Source organism: Solanum lycopersicum, chromosome 2, assembly GCF_036512215.1.
Source record: "Solanum lycopersicum chromosome 2, SLM_r2.1".
NCBI lineage: Eukaryota > Viridiplantae > Streptophyta > Magnoliopsida > Solanales > Solanaceae > Solanum > Solanum lycopersicum.
Window position 1 is genome coordinate 69,110,423 of NC_090801.1, and position 27,821 is coordinate 69,138,243.

The window sequence follows — 27,821 nt, forward strand, 5'->3', positions numbered from 1 at the left end:
TTCCTGGCGAATTATATATATACAAACATGACTAATTATACAAATTCGAAGTCAACCCACACAATTAATGTATAATGTTAGTCGCGAGTGATAATTATATCAAACTATAACTATGATGAGTAATTAAATAGTATAAGTTTGCTTAGCCGCGTAATTTTTTCAAATTTTTTTAATTTTATTGCTTAATTGAGTTTTGACGGAGAAATCAACACTTAATGTTGCTTTTTAGCGGAATAATCTAGAATAATTGGATTTGTTAGAACCACGACTGCAGTAATCGTCCGGCTAACTAATAATTATGAGACAGTTTTGGTTTATAAAATAAAAGTTTGGTAAAACTACGTGCCAACTTGTCTTGTTCTATAAAGCAAATTATCGACCTGCTTTTTGGATTTGGATACATGGAGATATACATGATCCTACATCATGGTTAGACTTCAAAATTTGAAAATATTTGGGTAGACTAATAACGATTTCCTTTTATGTTAATAATAATGACTTCATTTTATTATAAAACAAACGAGATATGATGATTTAATTTGGTTAAAACAAATAGAAGCAATATTGAATAAAAGACATTAGCTTGTTCCTCGTCATTCCCTGATACGTGTCTCGAAAATTGAAATATTTTATGAAAATTTAGATACATTTTATTATTGTTGTTATTATTTTGCAAAATCGAAGCTAATATTTAGGTATTTATAGTAATTTTTAAGGTTTTGATCATGAGAAGTAACTAATTAATTCAACAAGATGCATATATTGATTTTTGGAATTTGAGTTGTGGGAATATAAACTAACAGCCACCCTTAGATAATTTATAGTCAAGTCATTGTTAAAGTCATTCAACAGACACTAGTGGGAGAGTTGGAAGAAGTAAATTAAATTAAAATCGATGATATATTTTTTTTTTCACACAGCAAAGTCAATGATCACAAGTATTGCTCGATTGGTATGTTTGTTAATTGACTAATTAACTCATATGTCATATGAAAAATAATAATCGAGGAATACCTAAAATTAATTGATTGAAAATTTAAAATGACTTCTAGAGTTGGTGTGACTTAGCAATAAAAAAAATGAAGTTGAATTTATAAATATTTAGTTAAATTAATCATAAGTTGTTTATGTGTTTGGTAAAATATACTGACACTATATTAAAAATGAGCATTAGCGGCAATTAAGAATTAATTGACATTAAATATGTATTTTTAGTGAAAATTATTACTCTTTGTATATGTCCCTAAAACTTTTAGCGACATTGATTTTAATGAAAAAATTAACTAATGTCGATAAATAATTTAATACTCTTCATTGATATTAATATTTAATGCCGTCAAAAATTATTTTTGTTGTACGGTAATGAGTATAAATTTTTTGGTTTAAATGATGAAAATGTTCTTGAAGTTTTATATTATTAAAAATATATATATATAAAAGTTTTTATATAAAATAGGACAAATAATGAAAATAGAATAAAGATAATTAAAGACTATATTTTAAGAGGAATATTTTGAAAACTAGAAATAAAATAGTAAAGAATTTGGTTAAATCAAAATATGTTTATGAGCGTTAAAATCAGGAATTAGAGTTGGTGTAGATTAACTTAAAAGTTGGTAAAATTCATTTCTAAGTTACTTTTAATTTTAGAAAATATTTGACAAATTTAAAATAAGTTTAAATGAATTAAAATAAATTAAAAGTCAAAAGTATGATTCTTCCTATTTTTTATTTTTTAAATTTATCAAAAAATTATTTTTTTAAAGTGAATCCAAACTACGTTTTAAAAGTGATTAACTTGTAACATCTATAATAAACTACCAAAGGAAGAAGACAATTTAATTATTTGTCAGACAAACTTAAGAAAAATAAAAAGTATGTCGAGAGATAAACAGAGTGATTTTTAATGCCATAGTTATCTTCTTTTTTAACTTCATTAGAATTTCTTCTTGTCAAAGTTTGCAATTTGCAAATTATAACACTAGTACTAGTGTTCTTTTATTTATTTTTACTTGTCACTTTCTTTTAATTGTCCTTTTGATAAATTGTATATGTATATATGTTAAAAAATTATATATTATTATACATATTTATTTGTATATTCCGATAAATTATACATATATAAACATGATTCATTATACAAACTCGAAGTCAACCCACGTAATTAATGTATAATGCTAATCGTCAGTGATAATTATAACAAACTATAGCTATGATGAGTAATTAAATAATATAAATTTGCTTATCCGCATAATTTTTCCTCCAATTAATAATTATTTTCTTCAATGGTGTATCTAGTTAAACTTTTACAAGGAGTAATAAACATTTCATAATTTGGAGTGGAAAAAAATGTAATCTATGTCGTTATAATGGGACCAGAAAACAAAATAGAAGTCTTCAATGTTACTTTTAGTGTGGGAATAATATGTCAAATATTATTGGGTGCTCATAAAATATTTTAATAAATAAAAAACCAACATGCAGGATATTTAATTATTATTTATGAAAAGATCGAATTTTAGTTTGGTCTTCTATATTTACCTTTATTTCATTTCTTGTTTATTTTCTTAATATAAAATGTCCAAATCCTTTAAAGCTCAAAATTAGTATATTATATTACCTAAAGCACACCAAGATAGTTAATTAATTATGAAAATGAGATTTATGGCATATGAATGTATTACTAATTACTCTTATTTAAATAGAGAGGACGAATATATTATACCCCGGTTAAGCAATTCTTATTTTTTTAAAAATAAATATGACCTATTTTTTTTTCCTTTAATTATTATTAGGTACACAAAAATGAAAATTCAGTTTTGAACTATTATTTTTTCGACCATACTAAAGTCTAAAGGGATTAGGGACCATAAGATAGCAACTAGACACGGGCAAAATAAATGTTTTGGGCTCCATTGTCATTTAATCTCCACGACTTATATTAGTTGCTTATGATATCAAATATATATGGTTATCTTAAATTGTTTGTTAAATTATATATATTCTTTCAATTTTATTTTTATTTAAAAAAAGGTGTAAACAGAATTGTAAAGTTTTTCAAAAAGTTTCTTAAGTTGTGAATTAATAAAACTATGCTTATTTATGATTTCTCCAGGGACATAAAAAACTAATCAATCAATATAAAATGACGAAAAAAATCTAAAAATAAAGTCTTTTTCACACGGGACATACTCCCCCACAAAAGATTAGCGTAATAAACGCAAAATCTATGCGTTCAAATGTCATGAGTTTAGACTCTAGCAACTTTTGCTGACTAATATTAAGTTAATTTAATAGCATCTATTAACACTACATTAGTAGAATAGGTAGTTGTCTAAATAATAATTTATGTACTTAATCAACACGCTAACACACGTATGTTAACTTGGACGCAATAGCTTTTACATAAATTCTATATGTAACTTCATATACTGTGGATCATTTTCGGAGTTCGCTCCTTTTTTTTTTGTTACAAAACACAGAGGAATTGGCTGGTTTGTTAACATTTTGTAGTGCTGGTTTAATTGTATTTTAAGAACAATTTTTATATAGAGTAAATACAAAAGTTTATATTTGTATTTATAGTAAAGTTTGTTTGATTGCGCTCAATAGCAAACAAAATATATATATTTCTTTATACATATAACAAAAACCAATTGTATAATTTACTATACATATACAAAGAAATCAATTTTATAATTCGTTATACATATACAAAAGAAAATAATTGTATACAAATCAATTATATAATTTGTGTATGTATAAAAAGAGAAAGAGAGCAAGACAAAAACATATTTATACATTTGTATTTGTATAAGGGAGCCAACGAGAGATGGAGAGCGACAAGCGAGAGTTTGAAGGAGAGAGGCGACTGAAAAACAGTTTGCTACAGAATACAATTAAATCAAAGTATAATTAGCATTTAATTAATTTATTAATTTACCATTATATACAATTTTCCATATTTTAAAACAAATTATGCAGTGTTTGAAAATATAACCTAAAATCTGAATCGTTTTCAATTCCAATACCTGCTTTGGGCTGAACTTGGAAAATGCATACAAGTTATGAGCCGCCTGAATTAGCTCAATTAGAGTGATCTAATTTGTAAAAATTAGGCAAATCACATAAATTACTTTCTATCCCTATTCCTATTGTATTCATATTTATCAAAAATTCATTTTTTAGAGTAATCTGGATACTTAAAATAACATAACGGTACTTAAACTATAGTGGACGAATACTTTAATTATTTGTTTGTTTTTAACAGTTACGGCGCAATAAAAGGAATAAGAATTATCCCATAATTCACGTTGACGTAACAAATTAAGCGTCTAATATGCATAAACATCACGTACTAATTTATTTCATTATTGAATTTCTAATATTGAAAACTTCTGATTGTGAATCGGAAAAAAAAGTCGAGCTTGTTTAAAAAAATCAAGAACGCAATTTGTGAAGATTCAAAAATGAACATTTCGATCTTGTTGCGACAATCTGAAATATGGAAAAGTGTTGTTATATATGAGCGATACAAAAGTGATAGGATAGTGATTGAAAAAAATATTTTGTTCATGAATCTTATTTCAGCAATTGCGGCTGAGCTGGGTATTGATGAATCGAAAAAAGATATCGAGATTAGATATGTTGTTGAAGGTTTTAAAATTTGAGAAAACTACAAGAATTTACAATTTTTTAGTAGATATGAATGCAAAGGAGTATATGTTTGTAAGTATCTTGTTTTTATAGTGTATTTGCTTGGTTTCCCTTTTAAAAATTTATGAATTATTCTGGAGCTTTAATAGTTGAATTTGAAATTTCACAAACAATTTTCAGATATCGATACAATTCATGGAAAATTTTGCCCAAATATAACTTATTTAGGCGATACAATTCAAGATTATATAATAATCACATCGCATGTGTCGTTCTCGATAAATACGTATTGGGTAGCTTTTTTACTGTATCATCTCACAAGTTGAAAGCCTTTTTCCACGTAATCATGTTCAAGATAGGTGTCAAAAACTCACATTTATCAATGCGTTAAACACTGCTATCCCCCAAATGAAAGTTGCAACATCAACACCACTATTCATGACACGAGTGGATATCAGGGTGATTAATAACTTTAATGCGATACCGCTGATATAATTCAATAAAAATCACACTCTAAAAGCAAATCGTTAATTTAAACTCAGATATAATTATTTTTTTAGGTGTGAAACAATATCAAATCAAAATTACAATGCTTATACATGATGAATCTTTTTTTATATGTATATATTACATATGTTAAACTTTCTTTTATTTTTTATTTTTGCATTTTTAACACCTTATATGAAAAGCTCACCTTTAACTAAAGATTACAAACTTGGTATGCTGGTCTCTCCCACATAGGAGTTGCCCTCCCCTGCAATTGCTGTTTCGAGTTTCATCAGCTAGGAAGGTAAGTGGTTGAAATTTTGTATCTAATTAGAGTAGTATAACTGCATCCTTTTGCTTTTTTACTTGGAATCTTCTAAATTGTACTACAGGAATTCTTTAATTATGGACTGTAACCTGCTTAATTCACTTGGGCAAACCTGTTTTCCTAGGTGATTTCTTCAACCCTGGAAAATTTTTATTTTAGGGTTTTCTTTTTCTTGGTTTGGGGACTCCAATTATACTGCAATGTGGAATCTTGATATGCATTCTCTCTCAATCTTGAACTGTATAGGTTCAACTACACTGATTTTGAATGTTGAATCCATCTTTTTATGTTTATGATTTTTTATTACCAATTTGTGTTTCCTTTTATTCTTTAATCTCCTTATGCATTATTCTGATCATACAATCTTGATCAAGAAAATGCTGACATATTCTGAATTTGTCTTTTTAATGGCAATGATAAGGTTCAAGGTGGAAAATATCGATGGAGTTAGAGGAAATATGACTTCATATAAATCAAGAATAGGTTTCTGTAGGATGCATACATTATTTTCAGTCCCTAATTGGAAACTCAGCATCCCATGTACTTCTTGGAAAATATTTTGTGCCCCTGAAAATTCACTGGTAGTATCCGAGAAAATAGAAGACGCTGGTCTGTCTGATCCTGAACAAGTTCCTGAGCAACCTTTGAGAACCGAAGAGGTAAGGTTTTCTATTACCCTGTTGCAGACCTTTATACTAGAAAACGAAACCTCATACAAAAGCCAAATGATTTTTTTCTTGTTCCTCCGTTTGGGGGAATGCTTCATTTCTTAATCGAGAATAATCTTTATTGTTGCTGCAAGTATATTGAGCTATACTGACTCTCTTCTATCTTTATAGTTGAAGTTATTGCTTGCTGATGCTGAAAGATCGAAGCTTCTCAAGAAATTGAGTGAAGCCAACCGATATAATCGGTTGCTTAAGCGAGAGGTATATATTTTATTGGTCTCCTATTCAATCTCGTAAATTCTTCTTATGAGACTGATTACGTGGATGATTCTCCATTTGAGTGTCTGTAACGCATAAAGTTAGTGCTATGTGAGAGAAAAGTTACCTGCATAGTCAGGAGAGGATAGTGAAGTTCCAATCTTTCCCCTTGTGAGTATTTGGAAAGCCAACCATGAGAGAATATTTTTGCATTCCCTTAGACCTCCAAGTCCATCCCTTCTGGCCCTCACTAATATTTGATAAGTGTGGAAACATAGTCTCTGGTACTCAGGTCCTGTTAATAACTCGCATGGTTAGGCCTTTGGAAGCATATTCACAGCTTATGTCAGACTTTTAAGCTAACATAAAGATTAAGGTGGGGAATCCTAGATATACATGGTTTTGGAGAGATGCTTGGATAGGTCACAGACCTTCGAAGATCAAATACCAGGACCTTTATTTGTTTCACTACTAAGACAGGTAGTCTGGCCTCAGATTGTTGGAATGGGGGATGCTGGTGCATTACTTTTAGAAGGATTTGTTTTGATTGGGAGATACCTAAATGGCTCTCCTATTGGCTGATTTAGATAAGGTGGAGCTTTGTGTGAAGTATCTTGAGTCTATAATCCAGGGAAGTGGGGATCGACGATGATATGACACATCGTATTGGTGCAGCATAGATGAAGTGGAGACTTGCATCCGGAGTCTTGTGTGATAAAAAAGTACCACTGAAACTTAAAGGTGTTGTTTTATAGAGTGGTGGTTAGAACGACTTCCTTGAATTCCGGTGATCAGTTTTATATAGTAAGATCTGTTTCTGAGATTTCTGGATGCGATAGGTGAACTAAACTCATAGATAGTTGGGTTAAGTTAAAGGTTTATGACTACAGAAAAATAATGGAAAATGTGCTATATGGAAACTCTATGTTATTCTTTGTCTGACGATGACAATTAGTATGCCATATCACTGCAGTTGCAAGCTAAGGAGGATGCGATGGTTAATTTCAAAAGTGAACTTTCAGTCACCGAACTTGAGATTCAGGTATGCTTCTTCTATCTTGGTGTTATTGTAATTTTATTGCTTCAGATGTAGTTCTAAGTATTTGGTGCGTTTGCATAAAGGTTATAAAAACCTATGGATTTGTGCCGTATTAACTGGAATGAGATTTATACTAAATGAAATTGTCTACACTTTGACAATGAAACTTACTGGGAACTAGAAGAGAAAAGTTAAACAGTTGATAATCCAACATTTGTGTGGGACTTCAACTCTAATTACTGGCATTAGCAGCTTATGCAGTATAAAGATAGCTTTTTATTTTATTTGACCTGCAGGCTTTGGCTAGATTGGCTGAAGAAATTGCAAAATCTGCTATCCCTGCTGGTTCAAGAAAAATTAAAGGCAGATATATCCAATCACACCTATTTTCACGTTTGGAAGGTATTATTACCTTTCAATGGCATACAGTGCCAACCTTGTTAGATTGTAGATAAATGCTTATGAAAGAATTTAACCTGACATTTCTATGATTGATGTCTTGATACTTCCGTTCTTAAGCCATAAGTGAAAAATTGAAGGAGCAAATAAAGGGCGTGGAAGCTGTACAAGCCAAAGAGGTTCCTTTATCCTGGGTTGGGGTAGCAGAGGTGAGTTATTGAATAAGTTTCTTCTTTATCTGCTAACCATGTTGGAACTGTGGAATTCCTGACAATTGAAAGCTGTACAATCGAAATGACATGCATCCCCTGGTTAAAATTCTTGTGTGCATTGTGAAAATTGAAAACTTCGAAGCTGTTTCAGTTAGTCTGGTGTTACTATCTCTTCTTTTCGGCCCATTGAGATTGAAGTGGAAGCAGTATTATATCATTTCCCCTGGTTCTTCATTACTGCATGATCTTTCATACCTGTCCATTGTGCGCCCCCCCCCCCCCCCCCCCCCATTTGGTATTTTAGGCTGGATTCCTAAATCATATAGCTGGAGTAGTATTAAAGTTCTATTTTGTTCATATTTCCTGCCAAATTCCTTATATGTACAAGGACTTCTGATCCAGAAGTTGGCACCGAGTTTTCTGCTACCACTTAATATGTTTTTCATTGGATACACGCTCCAGAAATTGACACCGAGCTTTCTCTATCACTTAAAATGTTTTTCATTGGATACACACTTTGGCAGTCGATTACAGAAGGCGTTAAATATGACCTTGAATTTTGATCGTCTTTAGAGTGTGCAAGTAATGGGCTCCTTTGATGGTTGGAGTCAAGGAGAGCACTTATCTCCAGAGTACACCGGCTCTTATATGAACTTTTCAGCTACATTGTTCCTAAGACCTGGAAGGTGCGTTTCTCTTCTGCCACTGAGTTAAATCTGTCATTGCACTCTCTCTGAACTCTCAAGTGAAATTTTAAAAAATAATAATATATTTGTATTTTTAGGTACGAAATTAAGTTCTTGGTAGATGATGAGTGGAAACTATCCCCAGAATTACCAACTACCGGAGAGGGGTTAACTAAGAACAATTTATTGGTCGTGGAATAGCTCATTTAGCTAGGACAGGTGCTGAAAGTTTGTACTATAGGTGGAAAAACAACTTGTTAATCGTCGTACAGTTGATCTCAGGACTCTTAAGCAGCGTATGTATGATACTTAACTATCAGCTAGCTTTCAAGTCATACAATTGTATAAGCTTCAGCCATATATATATATATATATATTCGTTTTTTCTTGAATTTTAAAAAAGGGAGGATTTGATTCAACAGGTAGCTCATGAGGTGGGATTGCTCAAGACATCTAATTCGCTCGACCTACTATTAACTCAAAGTGTTGAAGGTATATATAATAGACCAGACCTCCTAAAGTGGTGGTATAAAGGGCGATCCAAGACTTCCGTTTTTCTCTTATAAAGTCTTGAGTTGAATGTTCAGACTCTTTCGAAAATGTTTGGAAGCTTTTGGTAAAAAGGTTTATTTTTAAAAAAGTGAGGTATTTATTTGGCTGAGCTTTTATTTTTTAAAATAAGTTGTACTATCACCACAAATTTAAGTGAAATGATTCTGTTCGATTTATCAGATGAATCTGATAATAAATGTCTCCAATTTTGTATGATTTACATCTAACCCACCTCCATTGTTAATAGTTAGTAGTCCGTACATTAAACTTTGATGATTCAAAAAAATCAGAGCCGCGACTTTATTATTTAGTATATACAACAACCCTAATATTATATTATAGTTATGATTGGTTGGTGGCTTTGTCCTAATTAACAAACGAAAGGCCATTTCTCATCAACAATTATAAGTTTACTTCATGCCTGCTACTTGTTAAATAAAGTTTATATACTATTTCTTTTTAGGACGTTTGCCAACTTGTTATGTATGTATATATTTTTCTATATAGAATGTATCCTTAATTCTTTTAAAAAAAGATGCAAAAAAATATCTGACGTATGACAAAAAGTTCCACACTGGTGGTTATAATAGTCTTTTTATATGATTTTGACAATTATCGGATTGAGTTAGGTCCAATGTTCATCTGTTGAATCGTGCGGTGAACATCATGGTTCTGTCCCTGCCCATCACGAGTCCACATGCATCTATTCCATGTGTATATATAATATGCTTGTAATAACTTTATTCTTTAATTGTAAACATTAATTTGGTTTGGAATACGTAGAAGTTGTCATATGCTGTCTAGTTACGTACGTAGATATATATAATAGAAGAAGAGAGGCTTAGCATTTGCCAAGAAGGAATCCCAGTGTCCATTTCAAAAGAAGCTAAACTTTCTTTCTTTCATTTCATTTGTAGAAGGGTTGAATGGTTCTTGTCATCAAATATTGGATGCCCTCTCTTCTTTTTCACTCCTTTGGCTCTGCTTGGTACTATTGTTGCATCGGTCTTGACCCTTGAGATATCCCTTGTGTATCAATAATAAAAATCATATCATATAGTTATTATGTCAATAAAGAAGGTGAAGGGTACTAGGTTGTTGATCATGGTTAATGTCCTAGGAAGTGCTGGACCGTTGAGGTTTGTTGTGAATGAGAATGATATGGTTGCTAAGGTTGTTGATACCGCTCTGAAACAATATAGTCGCGAGGGAAGACTTCCTCTTCTCAGTTCTAACGTCAATGATTTCCTGTTGTACTCAGCCACTGCTGGAATGGATGGTAAGTATCTTATTTTGATCCATTAGGTTACTGTTGCTCAAAGATCTGACACGGGTGCAATGACATATAGAGTACTTTGATGGATTATGTTCGAGTTCAATCTATTAGGTCTAAGTCATAACTCATTTACTACTATATTTTTCAGCTCTGGGAGCATCAGACTTGATAGGGTCACTAGGAGTGAGGAATTTCATTCTTTGTAAGAAGCAAAAACAGGCAATGATGACAGAAGGAAGGGTACATGGAAATGGGAAAAGGGGATGGAAAGCTTGGCTCACTAAGTCCTTTAGCTTCAAAATTCATTCCCATTAATTTCATCAAGCATTTGCACTTGTGTAATAGATTATATACAAGAATAAATGATGTACACATCAATTTCTAAGTTACTCAAATGAACTCACTCTCTTTGGGGCTTTATGTAGGGGTGACTGTGTTAAATTTGGACAGGTCATAATGGGTTAAGATAATAAACATGTCAAGATCTAATTTAATTCAAATTTGTTCCGATCAAAATAGTCAGGTAATGTGGTAACTTCATAAAGCATTTACACTTGTAATAGATATATCATAATTATTATAAGAATAATGATGTACACATTCAATTCCTAAGTTACTCAAACAAGATACTTCAATAAGCCTTTACTACTCATTCTACCATATCACTCTGTTTGGGGCTTCATGTAGGGGTGACAATTGAGGGTTGGATCAAATTTGAACGGGTTATAATGGATAAAGATAACAAATAGGCTAAGATTCAAATTAATTCAAATTTGTTTGATCAAAATGGTCTGGTAATGAATCATAAAATGAGTTAAGATCTAATTCAACTCAATTCAAGGTTTATTAAATTTAATTATTTTATTTGTTCTTTTAAAATATTTTAGTACCTAATAAATTTATTTTTCTCTATTATACATAATATCATTTTGTATTTCTGTAAGAGACAATTTTCACGATTTGAGCCCGTGACCTTGGGTTGCATGCCATCAAACATTACAGATTTTAAAAAGAATATTTGAAATATTTTAGTGTTGACACGTTCCATATAATGAGAAATCTTCTTTTATTTTCTATATTGCTAACCACTTATTTTAAGGTGCTATCAATATCATAAATTATAATGTTAAGGTCACAAAGTAAAATAAACCTACAATTATTCCCATTATTTAAGTTATCATTGACTTGAACAGTACTCATGATCGTTGTAAGGATTCTTTTCAATTTTAAAGAGAAATCTATAATTGAAAAATATAATTATTCTAATCGACTTTACTATTATATCAAAGGGGAAGGTATGACTCGTCCTAAACATCAATCGAAAGAGCATTTACTCATTGATCATACAAATTCAGCCGATTATAGTATTTTTTACTTAAATAATGTTAAGAAATTCATTAAATATGTATAAATATTAAGTTCAGAATTCAATTATTAACACTTAAAATAGTCATTTTGAAATTCGTAAATCATAAAGTTAAAATACTGGCTCAACCTTTGATAGAGTATTATAACTTACTTCATGCCTTGTTAGTTAATAAAATTTATATAATTCTTTAATGTCTGGAATATTTGTCAACTTGGTAAAATTGATTTATGTTTGTATATAATAAAAATTAAGTAACATCTAGGGATTCATGTTAGGTTACTTTAAGAAACATTTTATAGTTCTTATTCTTCTATATTTTTATTGTTTTTTGTTATTGATAGAAAAGAAGTAAGAACGGTATTACAGTACAGGACCCAAGTAAAAGGAATAATTGCATCATAGTACCATTAGGAAGTGTTGTAAACATCAATTGGTCAGAATACATACATGAACTTGTCATATGATGCTGCCTATCTGGTGAGTTTATAAATTATCTACATAATCAAATCGTTTATAAGATATTTGCAGGTATTGTAATACTATAACAATAATAACAACATATCTAACGAGATCTACTAGATAGATATAGTGATACTACAAAAACAACAATAACATACCTGATATCTCATATCAAACGGCTTATGCGTACCGTATATAATGAGAACAGAATAAAAAAACAGAACAAGAATATCTAGTCACATTTCAACCTTTTGTTTTGAGTTGTACCAAAAGTCACATTTAACTTTTCCCCAATTTCACACCTAGCTTGAAATCAATTCCAGTACTTAGAAAGTTATCCCCTTTTTGAACCTTAATTGTCTGGTTCAGATCATTAAAAATTAATAATCGATCAAATCATATAGTAGTTGGGAGAAGACGATGTGGAAGAAGGAGAGGAGAATCAGAATTTGGGTCTCATCAATTCTATAATAATTTTATTCTTTGCTCAGGAATGAGCCCTGTAATGTGCAATTGATCTAAATTTAATGAAAATTTGAATATGGACATCAAACATCGAATAGAAAACAAAAATAAAAGTAAAATAATTCTGGCGCTCTCAACCAAGTTACACCGTAATGAATATACACGATGATTATATTTGATAATTGATGACGTGTATATATCTCAAACGGTTATGAGAATCAATAATATCCTTGTTTGCCTTCTTGGTGATATCTTGTTGGGGTTTGGTACCTTACTAAGTACACTCTTTTTTTTTTCCGAGCTAATATTATACTTGTTGCATTCTTTTGTGGAAGTCTAGATCCGTGAAACAGTAATTGCATACTTAACTTACTCTTTCTGAATTTTTTTCTAAATTTTGCTTTTGTTTTTCTTGGGTATGTGTGAGACAACAAAGATGAATCCAAAACTTGGAGAAATTTGAATTTGGTTATGCTGGAATATTGTATTTATGTACATTTTTATATTTTATTTTATATATAGAGAAAGTTAGCTAAAACATGAAATATTGTGTTCAATTGAACTCGTAAATTGTGGGAACAAAAACCTAATGCTTAAGAGATATGCCAAAAAATCGATCAAAGAATATTTTTATTATCAAAAAGAGTAACGTGTGGGTATATGGTGGAAAATCAAAACATATTCCAACGTTTTTGCTTATAGTCGAATAAAGGTTTAATTAAACCTTTGTAAAAAGCAGAGGCTCCAAAAGGACAAGCGTGATTTTGGAAGTGATGATTTATTCCAAATCTATTATGATTAGACGTTAATTAACAATTAACATCATTTGATTAATTACTGGTTTATTTAGCATTTGAATAGAATCTTTAATAAGCCAATATTACTACTTTATCCTGAGTGTATACATTTTAAATATAAAAAAAATGTTAGGCTATATAATATACTTTTATAATCTGTGCTTCTCATTTCTTCTCTGACTTTAGGCTATGCAAATAGTCTTTGGATCTTTCATTTGATAAATAATAAAAAGTTGTCTCAAGTATTTTCCCTTTTTAGATTTGGGCAAAGCCCAAATGAGTACATAAATGACTGGGTCCAGGTCCAAAAAATATGAGATGGAATAAGGTATAAGCGTTTGCCCAAAGATTGATTACGAAAATCCCAACTTTTGGTTTACTTATTATCATTATTCTCTATAAGTTTTACAAATTCTTAAAATCTCTCATTTTCGCGCATCACGTTAATATATCTCGCGCATCACATTAATGTACCTCGCGCATCAGATTAGTGTACTACGTATAAAATGTACCTCGTGCATCACATCAAATTAGTGTATCTCGCGCATCAGATTAGTATATCATGTATAAAATGTACCTCGCGCATCAGATTAGTGTATATCGCACATCAAATTAATGTATCTTGCGCATTAGATTAATGTATTAACGCTTATATTATTGTATCCGTTTTGAGGAATTTTTATAATTATAAACTTTTAAGTGATAGATTATAATTTTACCTTAAAAATATATGATTTTGTACAATTTTACCTTATATGAATCCTACTTTGATGTCGGGGGATTTGACTGGACCCTTACTATATATATTTTTAAGATAGATCCAACCTTTGAAAATTTTAAAATCTAACAACTATTTATACGCGATCCAGATCTTTCTTCAATTTGTACTGCTTCCTTGGTCTCAATACGAGTGTGGCCTTAGCAATAAATATAATTTATAAAGTTACCCTTACTTATTTATAAATAAATGTTTGTTCAGAATTAAACACTATTAAAAGAAATAATTCTTTCATTAAATAGCATATAAAATATCTTTGTTTTAAAAAAAAACAAAAATTGATAAATTGGTTAAGATCATGAGATTAGTATATTACTGAGCATACATATGTACTTCTCATATGTGATAAAACCACCTGAAGGTTCTTTTGTAAATCCAAAACTGTCTCCTACCTGACATCATCAAACAGAAGATGGAACTAGCTAATTTAAAATAAATAAATTTTAATATATCATATGTGACTTCCAAAAAAAATTATTTATTCTTACACTTGATAGACTTTGAATTCCATGTGCCTTGTTCCACTATACATCACTCTTCACGTCACAAACTTTAGTACTTTCGTTTATTTTTATTTGTATATTAAAAATAATCGTTCATCAATATTTATTTAATTTAAAAAATTAAAAGTAATTTATTATTTTTATGTTTATTTTACTCTTAATATTAAATATTACTATTCACTCAGTTTATTTGGCAACCCTCATACACAAGTACACCCTGCAGGGTTTGTTGAGTCAGAACACAAGTAGTGGACATCTTTTTAATGAAAAGTAACAGTAAGTTGAAGATCTCATAATACTAAGCTTTGTTCTTGGTCTTTGAAGATCTATCATTTGCTGATGATTGACACCTGTCTTATTAGCATAAAATGGATTTAATTTCAAACCTAAAACACTCTAATTCCCCTTTAATTAATTATTATTGTTCCAGTATGGCGAATCTCATTGGTTTAATCACAATATCACATGGTCTTAGCCAATAGCAATTTGACAAATCACCCTCACCATTTTACGATACATACCTCCAAATTTCTCTAAACTAATAAAAGGGTTAATTAATTAATTAATTACGATGGTAATAATCCCCAAGGTTAATGTGTATGGGTAAATATTGTAAATTTATACTCAATGCACCTCAACAAGTCTTAGAGTGTTCGATATTTTATAAGTTCTTTTTAACTATTAATATTGAATTTTATTCGTACGCTCGAAAATAGTGAGGTTAAGATTTTTACTAGGGTTTGACAGGAGAAATTTGGAAAGGCAGAGAATTAAGAGAGTATAATAAGATAAAATCCATAAAGTAATTAGTACGATTTGGTTATTAATAAGGTGGAGATATAAATAAATGAAATATATAGGCGTGCACTCAAATGTACTTGTATTTCTTCTTGATTGGCGTATCCATCGATCCTTCACGTGTTTGTCGACCCCATTCTGTTTTTATGTCTCTTCCATTAAACTTCAAATATAAAGGGTTTAATTTTAGTGTAATAATCCCTTTAATTAAAAAGCAAATCCAAAACCTTGTGTCTTTCTCTTTCACACTAACCTAAATCTATATCGTCATCATGAGAATTAAACACCAAACCGAACCCTCCATCCTGTGTTTGTTTCTGTGGACATAAAATCTCATGGCAGAATTTTTAATAAGAAGGTTCAAAATAAGTAGAAATAGACATATGAAGTAGCTGAAGAGAGTTCGACATCTACTATATATATATATATACATATTCAGTTATTTTAACCATCTATAAATAATAGAATCTGAATCCCCTTCGTACAAGATGGTTCCTCTCCTATCTGCATTTAATTGATCGAATCCTACAATAAATATCATGTGCGTACCGGATGAAAAAAGAACTTGTAGCATATGAATATTGATTAAATGTTCTTGAATCTTGCCATAGAAAACAAAGAAAGTTATTGAAATATATTTGCCTAATCATGATAATCAATATTGGACATGTGATATGATCTCTTCAACTCAATTTCTAATGTAACTAGCTCCTTGTGCATGCCATGAATTTAGGAAAAAAATTACTACTAGATAGATATATAAATAAAAATAAAAGAAAAGGGAGATTAAGTAAAAAAATAATGTACCTTTTTTGACAGGGAGGTAAAAAAAGCAAGGGCACGTGAAAATTCATGAAAGTAAGTAAAAAGTGTAAGCTGTTTATCAAATGTCCAAAAGAGAGTCTCTGACTCATTTTATTTTACCTTAAAAAGGGTTTTTCTTTTATGGATATAGTTTAAGGTTACTAAAATGGGAAAAATATTTTTCCCTATTTAGAATTATTTAGACAACTCTTGGATTCCCCACGCGTCAGTAAATCATACGGCGACGGCGCTATTAAAAAATAGTACCACTTGACAAATTAAAATATATATTTAGCAAAGCAATTTTTTTTTTTTAAAAAAACATTTCAAGTTGTACACAAAAACCAAAAGCTTATAAAAGGCTCCTTCTTATGATGTTACTCTCACGCTCTTTAAAAGACTTTGATTTCATTTCATTCATTTTTAAAGCTCTCAACAATTAGTCCAAGTAAGTTTTTTTCTTTCTTTTTTTCCCCTTCTTCTTTAGTTTTTTAAAGATCTAATAGATATTGTAATTGATTTCTTTCATTCATTATAGATCCAAGTAAAAACCCTAGATGGGAAGGGGAAAGATAGTGATCCGAAGGATCGATAACTCGACGAGTAGACAAGTTACGTTCTCAAAGAGAAGGAATGGATTGTTGAAGAAAGCTAAGGAGCTTGCGATTCTTTGTGATGCTGAAGTTGGATTGATTATTTTCTCTAGTACTGGGAAGCTCTATGAGTTTTCTAACACAAGGTATTTATTTATTAACTTTGATAATAAATGTCTTTTTTTTTTTAATACTAGTAATGTGAGTTTATTTTAATTTAGACTTTACTTGAAATGATGAACATTGCTAATAATCAGATATTTGCTCAGCATTTTTTGTTTTATTGATACATCACTATACAAAAGAAGAAAAGAAAAGAAAAGTAACCATTGCGTGAGAATATTTAGTATATACAGTATCGATAGACTCTTTGACTGTTTCATCGCATCGAGCATTTAAGAATTATAATATGAAGATTTCACCTTTATTTTGTTTTAATTGACCATGAGCTAATAGTTGAGTTCTACAGAAAGAATATTAGAGCTTATTATATAATCATCCCATGAAATAAACTATACAAATATTGGAACTCTTTGAGTCACATGATCTTATGTGATTAATTAATTAAGTCGTTAATAAGCAGAATTAACACTAGTTATATACTGATTAATATATATGTATTTGAATGATGATGATTTTTTTGTCCTTTCAATTGTTTCTAGGATACTAATACAGCGTAATTAACCCTTCCCTCTTCTTCCTTAATTATATTTTATCTTTATGCTAATTGTTAAAAGTAAAAATAAATCTAGCATGAAAAGTACATAAGAGTTTGGTTGAATTCAACGATTTTGATCCAAATCTGTGTAGTTATGCTGAGAAATTCAGTAATATTGATAAATTTTAAATTTTAAATCCGCCTCTAAATTTTACTATTTTGCTAGACCAAGAATGGTCTCTTTAGAAAGGCAGATATATAGTAGGTTGGACATACACAGCTGGTTTTGTGGGTCATGATGATATTATCCAAACTAAAATAGTAATGTTGTGGCACCAAAATGAATGCATATCATATTACTGTACCAAGCACAATATGAAGTTTGTTAAGCGTAAATTGCTATAGTATTATGTATCATTGTGTGAAAATTATCAAGATATTCTCATAATCACAATAGTGATATATCACTGAAAAGAAGTAGTCATAATGTTATAAGACACAATCCCTTAACCTTATTTTATAACAATTATAAAACAAGCAATAGACTTGCTTAATATCATGAAGCTAACAAGTTGAATAAGTTTTGTATATATATAATGGAATTTGAGTTTATTGCTTTAGCATGTTGCAGGTAGAGTAGAGAGGCTAAATGCAAAGAAATGTAGTACAACTTAATATAAAGTTGCCAAACTATGACATTAATTCTTAAAGACAATTGATTATTAATGAAGTTATTAGAACAATTGTTTAGTAGGGACTAGATTTGGTCGTGTATCGGCCGGTTCGGTTCGGTTTTAAAGTTTATCGGATTGGCTTATTGGTTATCGGTTTGTAGGGATGCTAAACCGTTATAGAATCATTAAGATATTGATTTATCGATTATTGGTTTATCGATTTTGATTGATATCGGTTCGACTATCGGTTTAACCGTTAAGATTTGACACAAAAGAAAAAACATCGAAAATCACTTAGAAACAAGGTGACTAACCAAATAAACTATGCACTTGAGTTCACAAGTTACATCTTACTCAAAAGCAAACACTTTTACATTGTAGAATAATCAAGTATTTGAGACAAACAAAAATAAAAGTAGAAAATTGAACTCTAAGTCGAGGATTTTATATACAAAATGGTATAAATATTATTATTTAATTTACTATCGAGTTATAGGTTAACCCGTTAAGAAAAACTTTAAATCGTTAAGAACCGATAACTCGATAACAAAAAAAATCAAAACCGTCATTAAAACCACTAAACCAATAACCCAATAATATAAACCAATAACTTTTTTATCAATTTGGCTTATCGATTTCGGTTCAATTTTGAACAATCCTAGACTAGATGCTGACTCTTTGACTAAAGGACTCTCTACTGACAAGAATTTTGAAATAAAACATCCATTTTGATAATGTCTCGAAAAGTTTATACATATATATACATATACAACTAGTGATTTTCATTAACTTGAAGATGTACCTTGCAACTATTTGATTATGCCTTGGATAACTATATGAAAGTTCTAATTAAGTGGAAGTTTATAGTATAGTTAGTGAAAGGCTTGAAAGGCTTTCGGAGTAGTGATAATGTTTTTTTTGTGTGGCGTATAGGCAGAGGTGGAGTCATAATTTTCAATAAAGATATTCAAAAATCTATAGAATTAGACGTAAAGTAAATAAAGGGGGATCGACATCTACTATACATACATATAAAATTATTTTAATTATATATAAATAATATAATTTTCTACCGAATGAGATTCGGATAAACCCCTTCATATATGATAGCTCTGTCCCCACGTATAAGTCATAGAAGCAACCATTAATACTTGTATACTAATAAATTTTCTACATCACACCCAAAGTGCGATCCTCCTCCAGACTCTATATAAATATAAAATGTTTGGTGCATAAACTACCTATACAGTGTAGTTAAAGAGATCAACAAAGAAAGAAAAGAAAGAAGTGTTGTACAAGGATTTGACTCCTCTCCGGATTCTTCCGGTTCCTTCATTATCCTTTTAATATTTTGACATGTGTCATACAAATAATTTAATAACTTAAAATTATTTGATTAACTAAAGAGTTTTATCATAATTAATATTTTTCTCACTTTTTTTTTCTGTTTTTATAATCCTTTCTTCTCTGCCATAATTAATTCTTTTCAAACTTTTTTTTTGCAGCAAATTAATAATAGATTTCTTGAATTTTATTTATAGTATTGATATTTGAGACTTTAAATTCATTTCATTTTTAATATAATTTTTCAATTGATGCCCCTCTCACAAAATTTAATTGAAATTTCCCGAGTTAAACCCCACCACTTTTTTTTACCTTTTCGTCTAAAAAAGCTTCGTTTCAATTTTCATATGCTATTTTTTTAAAGAAGTTTTTTATCTGTCACTTTTACGGAACGATTTGGACAATAAGTCCTAGGTATTTTTCAAATTTGACTTCTTTGAAACCCTTTTTACGTAACTTAAATTCATTTATTTTGTTGGATTATTTAGTATATGTATATCAAATTTTTCAATATCAGACTTAGTCAAAAAGAAAGAATATATTGAAATGATGGAAGAAGAAATTAAATATAATCATGAAGAAGAAAATATCGAAAAACATTCTTCAACACATGAAGAAAGAAAAGAGTCGCCAAAAGTAATGCAATGAAATTGAATGAATGATACATTTTTCTTATAAGAAAATTATACATATCATTTTCCAGGAAGTTAATGATTCTTCTAAAAAAAGATTTTTGAAATTGAGAGAAAAGTTTTTCTTGTTAAGTAATGTGAGGAAAAAATGTTAAGAAGCCAAATTAATAATAAACTATGGCAGAGAAGAAAAATTTCAAGTATAAAAAAAAAGTGAGAAATATTAATGTTGATAAAATTCTTTAATTAACTAAATATATTTGAGTCATTAGATTATTTGTATGAGAATTTTTAACCAAACTAAGTCATTATATAAAATAATTTACCAAAGTAATATATTTTTCTAAAATTTTACAAAACTAGTATAAACGTATTTCACGATAACGTTTTAGGGTATATTTTATTTTAAAAAAACTAACAGCATTAGGTTGATATACGTTATTGTAAGTAACGTTTTACTTTTTAAACGTTATTTTTAGTAGCGTTTTACTCCTAAACGTTACTGTGAGTAACGTTTTAGAAGTAAAATGTTACTTTGAGTAACGTATATCAATCTGACGCCATCAACTTTTGAAAAATAAAATATATCCTAAAACGTTACTGTGACATACGTTTATACTAGTTTTGTAAAATTTTAGAAAAACATATTATTTTGGTGAATAACTTTATATAATGATTTAGTTTGGTTAAAACCTTATTTGATAACTGTCAAATTATTAATGGAATAATGGAAGAATAAGAGGGATTTACTGGAGAGGGGCCAATTCTGTTGTACAACTTGTAGCAAAAAATATTTGGAGAGAAGTCAAAGTTTTCTATCATATCAAATGTAAGAAATTAAATATATAATTTATTTGATCCATCATTTAAAATTTTCAAATCATGTAATTACTTTTTGTCTTGTTCTTAATTTGTAACATATGACCTCCATATTTTAAGAGATACTAGAAACTTCCCTATTTTAATTTGCTTTGAATATTTTTTTCATTGATAGTAGGACATGTTTGATGAGGATCATTCTTCCTCATATTGAGAGAAATTTTGCTTTGTCATGATCTTATCTTGTCAGCCATGTAAACAAATTAAAATTTTAAAAAATTTCTTATGAAACTAGTGAATCTTCTCATTCTGTTGATCCTAGTTAGATGGAGAAAACATTTGGATTAGTAATGATAAACCTCACTTCTAACATTTTATACAAAAAATTTCTCATTATTCTTACTATTTTGATGCATAATTGTTCCCATCAATAAAAATTATTATTTCATCTGCCTATTTTAAGTGATTAGTTTGAGGACCTCTTGAGTTTATGGTTGAAATTGTGAAATCATGGCATTGACATAGAAATAACACACATATTTGCTCCTAAAATAAAGGGGGAATCCTGTTATAATTTCTTCAAACCCTAATTACTAATAACGAAAAATCATGCCTTCATACAATACATATAACTCAAATATTTTTTATTATTCAGAAATAATGTATTAATAAGCATGAAGTAGTAAATTATAGGATGATCCTATTCTATAATGATATAACAAAATAATAATTTTATTCACTTCGCTTTTGCATTATCTTTGATACAATCTTCATGATACAATTATAACAGCATGAAATCAGTTATTGAACGATACAACAAAACGAAGGACGATTGTCAGCAGTTGCACAATCCAGTTTCAGAACTCAAGGTAATGTAATTATATTCAATCAACAAAACTACCTTTTTCTTCTGCAAATAGTAGTCTGAATTGACTGTTCACATTTATTTTTACCCGGAAAATGCATAAATAAATGTCATTGTAACCTGCCCAAGTTTACTTTGTAATAAACAACTGTATAACATGTTGTACTATTTCGTTGTGAGTTCAGACGTTCCAGATACGTTAATAGGATAGGTACAATTTGAATTAACTGGAACATTGGCCAAATTCAGGCCTTTTTATACAATTGTGCAGTGTATAAACCTGCAAACTAAAATCTTGAAGAGGAAGTACGCGTATTTATTATTCAATGTCAATGAGCTTTAATCACAGAATCTGTGTATAAATGTAATTGAAATTTTACATCCACATAGCCTGACTGTATATTGTGCACTGTACTTGCTATAGTTGTGGCAGAGGGAGGCAGAGATTTTGCGGCAACAACTACAGGACCTGCAAGATAATCATCGGTAATGTTTACTCGTTAAACATATAATACATGTTTTTACCTTACAACATCAAAATAGCTTACGAACATCAGGATTTCCAAGGCAGCTGCATCTTGTTTTTGGTCTATTGAACAAAAATACTTACCAGATAAAAGTCTATAACAAAAAAAATTAAACGCAATTTTTTTCATGAATTTATGGGGGAAAATATCCAAGTACCCCTCAATCTATGCCCGAAATTTCAGAGACACACTTATACTATACTAAGGTCCTATTACCCCTCAACTTATTTTATATGTAATTTTCTACCCCTTTTTAGTCTACGTGGCACTAGTTCGAAAAAAAATCAACCATCATTGGGCCCACAAGATAGTGCCACGTAAGCTAAAAAGGATAAAATATTATTAATAAAATAAGTTCATGGAGGTAATAGGACCTTAGTATAGTATAAGTGTGTCTCTGAGATTTTGGGCATAGGTTGAGGGGTACTTGAACATTATCCCAATTTATGGACTCATGGAATTGTATGTTTGCACATGAGTTTCACAAATTGCATTATACCTATGTGCAAATATATATACTGACTATTATTATTCAATAGGCAATTTTCTCACCATCTGATAGAACAGGCAATTATTGGGAGAGGAGCTCAGTGGTTTGGGCGTAAAAGAACTAACTAATCTGGAAAATCAACTGGAAATGAGCTTAAAGGGCATCCGTATGAAAAAGGTCAGCAATCAATTAATTCTGATGATACTATCAACTAATTAGTCTTTGGAACTAAACATTTTCTCACTTCATTTGTAGGAGCAAATATTAAAGGACGAAATTCAAGAGCTAACTCGAAAGGTACTGTAGCAGCATTCATCATGTGATACGATTAGATCAGAGAACTTGTGATCATATTTCTATTCAATGTATGCAGGGGAGCATTATACATCAAGAAAATATGGAACTCTACAAGAAGGTAAATCTCATTCGACAAGAAAATGCAGAATTGTATAAAAAGGTAGCTGTACTTGATTTTAAGTAAGAGAGTTACCTTGCATAATTACAAAGTTAAAAGCTAATACTGCAAGAAGATAACTTTACTCTATCAGGCTTATGGTGCAAGAGATGCTAATGCAGTGAATGGAAACATCAACTATCCGTATCGCTTCACTGTGAGTAGAGAAGTTCAGGCACCCATCCATCTGCAGCTAAGCCAGCCTGAGCCACAATATTTTGAGATGCAAGCAGGAACATCTGATTCAAGGTACGTAAGACGTCAATTATAGTTTTAAGTTTTGTGCATTAATACTGTAATACAGTTTTTTGATACTATAAACCAGAGTTTGACATTATTAATAGGGATAAAGCACAAGTACCACCTCAACCTGTGCCCGAAATTCAGAGACACACTTATACTATACTAAAGTCCTATTACCCCTGAACTGATTTTATTAATAATTTTCTACCTCTTTTTGGCCTACGTGGCACTATCTTGTGGGCCCAACGCTGATTGAATTTTTTTTCATAGATCAAAAGCCAGTTTAGTTGGGCCAGACTTTCCAGTTAAATCGTCTAGTGACTCGATCCAAAACTATGGACCTTTGGTAACAAACTATTCATTTCATACAAGACAATTGTTGATATATTAACCTTTTTATAGGTAGATGTCAATGGTGGCAGTAAAGATCAATGACTTAACAACCTAAACTACAGGGCAGCAGAAGAGGATTGCAGTGTTTCTATGATATATATATGTATTAGTGTGATGAAAATACAAAGGCATCTCATAAAATGATGTACTACATCTTATTCGTAATGCTAGCATACATTATCTCTGCTGCCAATGTAATTCAAACAACTGATATTGCACATAACGAGACCAGAGGCGAAAACATAATTTTTAATTTATGGGTTAGAAATTACAATTTTCTATAAAAAAATAAAGTCTATATTTGCATAATGAGAATAACAAAATTGCACGTGGCGGAGTATATGATCACAACTAATGAAATCAGTTGACCTAAACAAGTGGTGTGACTATGTACATGCTGACATATATGATAATTTTTAATTTAGATTTTATGTACTCTCTTTTCTGTATTAATTTTTAGTTTCTTGAAATAGTATGAATTAGTTTAGACAATAAATAAATAAATATGAAGTAGTCAAACATATCTTGAAAAACCATAGAGATTATATTAACGTGTAATTAATGTAGGTCATCGCTTGTTGAAATTTATATATAAAAAAATGAATAAAATATCATTTGAAGCAATTGTCAAATAGATAATAAATGAATGAAAAGTCCTCTAAACTTTAATATAGTTGAGAATATTTTTCATTTTGTATCACGCGTTTCTTGCTTTTAGACTAGTCATTTTTCATTACATCGCCACATTTTATAAATTTCACACTGGTTATGTTTAGCTAGTATGTCAATGTCTAATAAATTTTCTTAGTTCTTTAAAAATTTTATATAATTAAATTATATTGAACACTGAACTGGCTTTGTGATTACAGCCAAATGGTTGAGATAATATGATTTTTCCACACTTTGATTAATTTTTTTTGGATTTGTATCTGAGAAAAAAAAGACAAGAAAGATTAGCTACTATCCATTGAGATTGATGATCGAACCTAAACAAATATTGCTCACCAATAAAAAATAAAAAATAAGTATTTTTAATCCGTCAAAAAAATTCTATATTTTTACCTTTCTCTTAGTATTGAAGATTATGTTTCCAAATTAAAGACAATTTTTGTAAACTTAATTAAGATATAAAGAATTTGATATCAATTAGTACGAAAATTAAGGACCTTCTTTCTCCAAAGTTTTGACCCCTTGATGTTGAACTTTCTTGGAGTAAACTAATGCAATGAAAATTTTCAATCTCAACCAAAAAATTATTTCTTAACTAAAAATCAATAAAAAGCTAGGAAAACACTTCTTTTATTGAGCTAGTAAGATTCTTCAACGAATACACATTGAATTCAAAGTTTAGTGACTTTCACTCTCGAGCAAATAAACTCAAATGAAGAAAGAAATATCAAAATTATGTACACTGATTGTTGAAGTCTTAATTATATTTGTGGTGGAGGATACTCATCCCTAAGTCCCCCTTCATCGAAATTTAATGAATAACTAACAACATCATATTGAAACTTAATCGACTTCTGCTTCCCATACATAATATTCTTCTTCCCTTCATTCACCAATTTCTTCAACAATTTTCTCCATAATTTCACCGGATTCCTGCTACCTCCACTTGTCAACGTGTTTATTCGCGAATACTCTTCGTCCACCGGAATACAAGACGGTGACAGACAACCGTACAACCTCTGAGGCAGTACCGATCGCCTGTAATTCGAATCGGCCTCCATTGAAAATCGCAAAATTAACGTAGACGTAGAAATTGCGAAGAGATGTTTTTCTTTTTTCGAATTTAGATTTTGGTAAGTTTTTTTGGTGAGTTCAGTTTCTCCAATGATTTTGATTTGTATCAAGTGTGTAACGGGTATATTGGAATATAATAGTAGGTACAAATACTATATTTGTACTACTTTAATTTAATTTAATTTTGTGTAGGCCACTTTAATTTTCATATATTAAGCGCCCACAAGATATTATATTTTCTTCGTATTATTAAGCTTATCGTAGTTGCTGTCATGACTCATGACTCGTGTAGGGTTGATTTAGTCATTATGTTTTAAGATCGCAATCTGTCAGAATAAGATAAAACTTTGTGTTGGCCTCATTTGTGAGGTTATTTGATTCGCTATCGAAGTTTATTTTACGATAAGTTTTTTTTTTGAATAATATTAGATTGAAGGTGTAAAATATTTTGTAATTAAATTAAATTGCGAAAAAAAAAGTGCTCAAAGTTCTTATTCCTAATTAATCAACCAAAACCAATAATAATCCATGATTTTTTCTCCTTTCTACTTGGATCAATCCGAGACTAACATCCAAATAAAAATATTGGATGATTTCAGGAGCAGATCAAACATATTAGTGGCCTAAAATAAAAATTAAACGGGACCTTAAATTTGAATTGATAATAACTTTTATATAATTGATTTTTTCTAATTTTCGATTGATAATATTATTTTTCATGAGATATAGTACTCTAAATATGTCGAATTTCTTCTAATAATTTCTTTATTTTTTATGAAAAAATTATTTTTTTCTACAAATAGTATTTATATTTGTTTAAAAATAATAACTTTTAACCTATTATTATTAAAATGAGCCCCTTAAATTTGGAGGCCTAAGACATGTCTTTTTTTTTACTGTCGAACCATCCCCGTATGATTCCATTAAAATCAACAGTTTAGTGTTATAATTTTCTTTTCTGGAATTTAGAATCTTAAAATCAGAACTTTAGTTTTATTTCTGCAGTTAACTAGTATAACTTTTGACATGACATAACCATTCCATCCTAACACTTATAATTTTACGCACAAAATAAATTAAATTAGACAAAACCATTGAATATAAACTCAAATGGACAAACAAGTTGGATTTGAGCTAGTTATTCTTTAATTTTATCCATTTTTAAACTTTGAAGTAATTGGGTGTGGCTATTTAAATTATTTTCAATGTGTAACAGATTTTGAGCTTTTTTCGTCATCGTACATTATAGTGGGTTATTTAACAAGGCTAGGAGGGCGTTCATCAAACCCCTTGTCAATAAATTTTTTAAAGTATAGACTTTAAATTTTAAGAATATAAAATAAGATTTTAGCTCAATAATTTAAAAAATTCAAAATTTATTTTAAAATTGAACCCGTCTTTAGATATAAATAAACCAAGCCTTACATTGAGAGGACACAATAAACTACCTCCAACTAATCAGCTATTTAACCTACTACCATCACTTACTTTATAAATATTTATTTCCTAATCCTGAAAAGATAAACATATATTCAATTCGTAATCCGCCTATGTTAATCATTAAGGTGGTTAACATTAGGAAGCCGCTTAAGTGATACTATATAGATTCAATTTGTGATTAAATATTAATTAAATGCTAATTTGTTGCGGACGAAAGGGATTATTTATAATTTAGATGATTTTTTTTCTTTTGGATTTATTTAACAAATTACACTATCCAGTTGTCTTTTTGTCCTCCCATTAATTAAGCGGGATATAAAAAAGATGCCGTATATTTTCTCTATATTATATGCTCTGCCGAATTTAGTTAGTCATGGGATTGGCCTTTGTACGATTACCATATGCGGACTCTA

General features: G+C 29.8%; 3 protein-coding genes across 13 annotated transcripts; all 3 read left to right on the plus strand.

Moving 5' to 3' along the window:
* The first annotated feature begins 5,298 nt into the window (after nucleotides 1–5,298).
* LOC101255049 (protein PTST, chloroplastic) lies at nucleotides 5,299–9,481 on the plus strand. Of its 8 annotated transcripts, none has more exons than XR_739574.4 (10): nucleotides 5,299–5,446; nucleotides 5,535–5,594; nucleotides 5,892–6,129; nucleotides 6,310–6,399; nucleotides 7,370–7,438; nucleotides 7,732–7,837; nucleotides 7,955–8,043; nucleotides 8,620–8,732; nucleotides 8,831–9,028; nucleotides 9,155–9,481. XR_739574.4 is itself a non-coding variant. In XM_069294012.1 (9 exons), the coding sequence occupies exons 2-9, from the start codon at nucleotides 5,548–5,550 to the stop codon at nucleotides 8,931–8,933; spliced, it is 855 nt and encodes a 284-aa protein (XP_069150113.1). In that variant the 5' UTR covers nucleotides 5,322–5,446; nucleotides 5,535–5,547; the 3' UTR covers nucleotides 8,934–9,090. The 8 variants fall into 8 exon arrangements, 2 of the variants coding, with proteins under 2 accessions (XP_069150113.1, XP_069150114.1); XR_011214992.1 differs by having other exon boundaries at nucleotides 5,322–5,446; nucleotides 8,571–8,732; nucleotides 8,831–9,032; XR_011214991.1 differs by having other exon boundaries at nucleotides 5,322–5,446; nucleotides 8,571–8,732.
* A 907-nt stretch (nucleotides 9,482–10,388) lies between these two features.
* LOC101254749 (uncharacterized) lies at nucleotides 10,389–10,875 on the plus strand. The gene is made up of 2 exons (XM_004231934.5): nucleotides 10,389–10,563; nucleotides 10,709–10,875. The coding sequence occupies exons 1-2, from the start codon at nucleotides 10,389–10,391 to the stop codon at nucleotides 10,873–10,875; spliced, it is 342 nt and encodes a 113-aa protein (XP_004231982.4).
* A 5,996-nt stretch (nucleotides 10,876–16,871) lies between these two features.
* LOC101247983 (MADS-box transcription factor 23) lies at nucleotides 16,872–24,548 on the plus strand. 4 transcript variants are annotated; one of them, XM_019212101.3, is made up of 9 exons: nucleotides 16,872–16,981; nucleotides 17,072–17,272; nucleotides 22,044–22,122; nucleotides 22,543–22,604; nucleotides 23,213–23,312; nucleotides 23,391–23,432; nucleotides 23,509–23,592; nucleotides 23,684–23,838; nucleotides 24,235–24,548. In XM_019212101.3, exons 2-9 carry the CDS (start codon nucleotides 17,091–17,093, stop codon nucleotides 24,236–24,238), a joined length of 708 nt encoding a protein of 235 aa, XP_019067646.1. In that variant the 5' UTR covers nucleotides 16,872–16,981; nucleotides 17,072–17,090; the 3' UTR covers nucleotides 24,239–24,548. The 4 variants fall into 4 exon arrangements, with proteins under 4 accessions (XP_019067646.1, XP_069150115.1, XP_025885553.1 ...); XM_069294014.1 differs by having other exon boundaries at nucleotides 23,509–23,550; XM_026029768.2 differs by having other exon boundaries at nucleotides 24,239–24,412.
* Nucleotides 24,549–27,821: the final 3,273 nt, after the last annotated feature.

Coding starts and splice junctions, on each gene's coding strand:
- LOC101255049 (XM_069294012.1), top strand. CDS start 5,548: ATGGACTGTAACCTGCTTAATTCACTTGGGCAAACCTGTTTTCCTAG. Junction 8,044..8,619: donor CCTGGGTTGGGGTAGCAGAG/GTGAGTTATTGA, acceptor GATCGTCTTTAG/AGTGTGCAAGTAATGGGCTC. Junction 8,733..8,830: donor TTGTTCCTAAGACCTGGAAG/GTGCGTTTCTCT, acceptor TTGTATTTTTAG/GTACGAAATTAAGTTCTTGG.
- LOC101254749 (XM_004231934.5), top strand. CDS start 10,389: ATGGTTAATGTCCTAGGAAGTGCTGGACCGTTGAGGTTTGTTGTGAAT. Junction 10,564..10,708: donor AGCCACTGCTGGAATGGATG/GTAAGTATCTTA, acceptor TATATTTTTCAG/CTCTGGGAGCATCAGACTTG.
- LOC101247983 (XM_026029768.2), top strand. CDS start 17,091: ATGGGAAGGGGAAAGATAGTGATCCGAAGGATCGATAACTCGACGAGT. Junction 23,433..23,508: donor TTCAAGAGCTAACTCGAAAG/GTACTGTAGCAG, acceptor CAATGTATGCAG/GGGAGCATTATACATCAAGA. Junction 23,593..23,683: donor ATGCAGAATTGTATAAAAAG/GTAGCTGTACTT, acceptor TTACTCTATCAG/GCTTATGGTGCAAGAGATGC.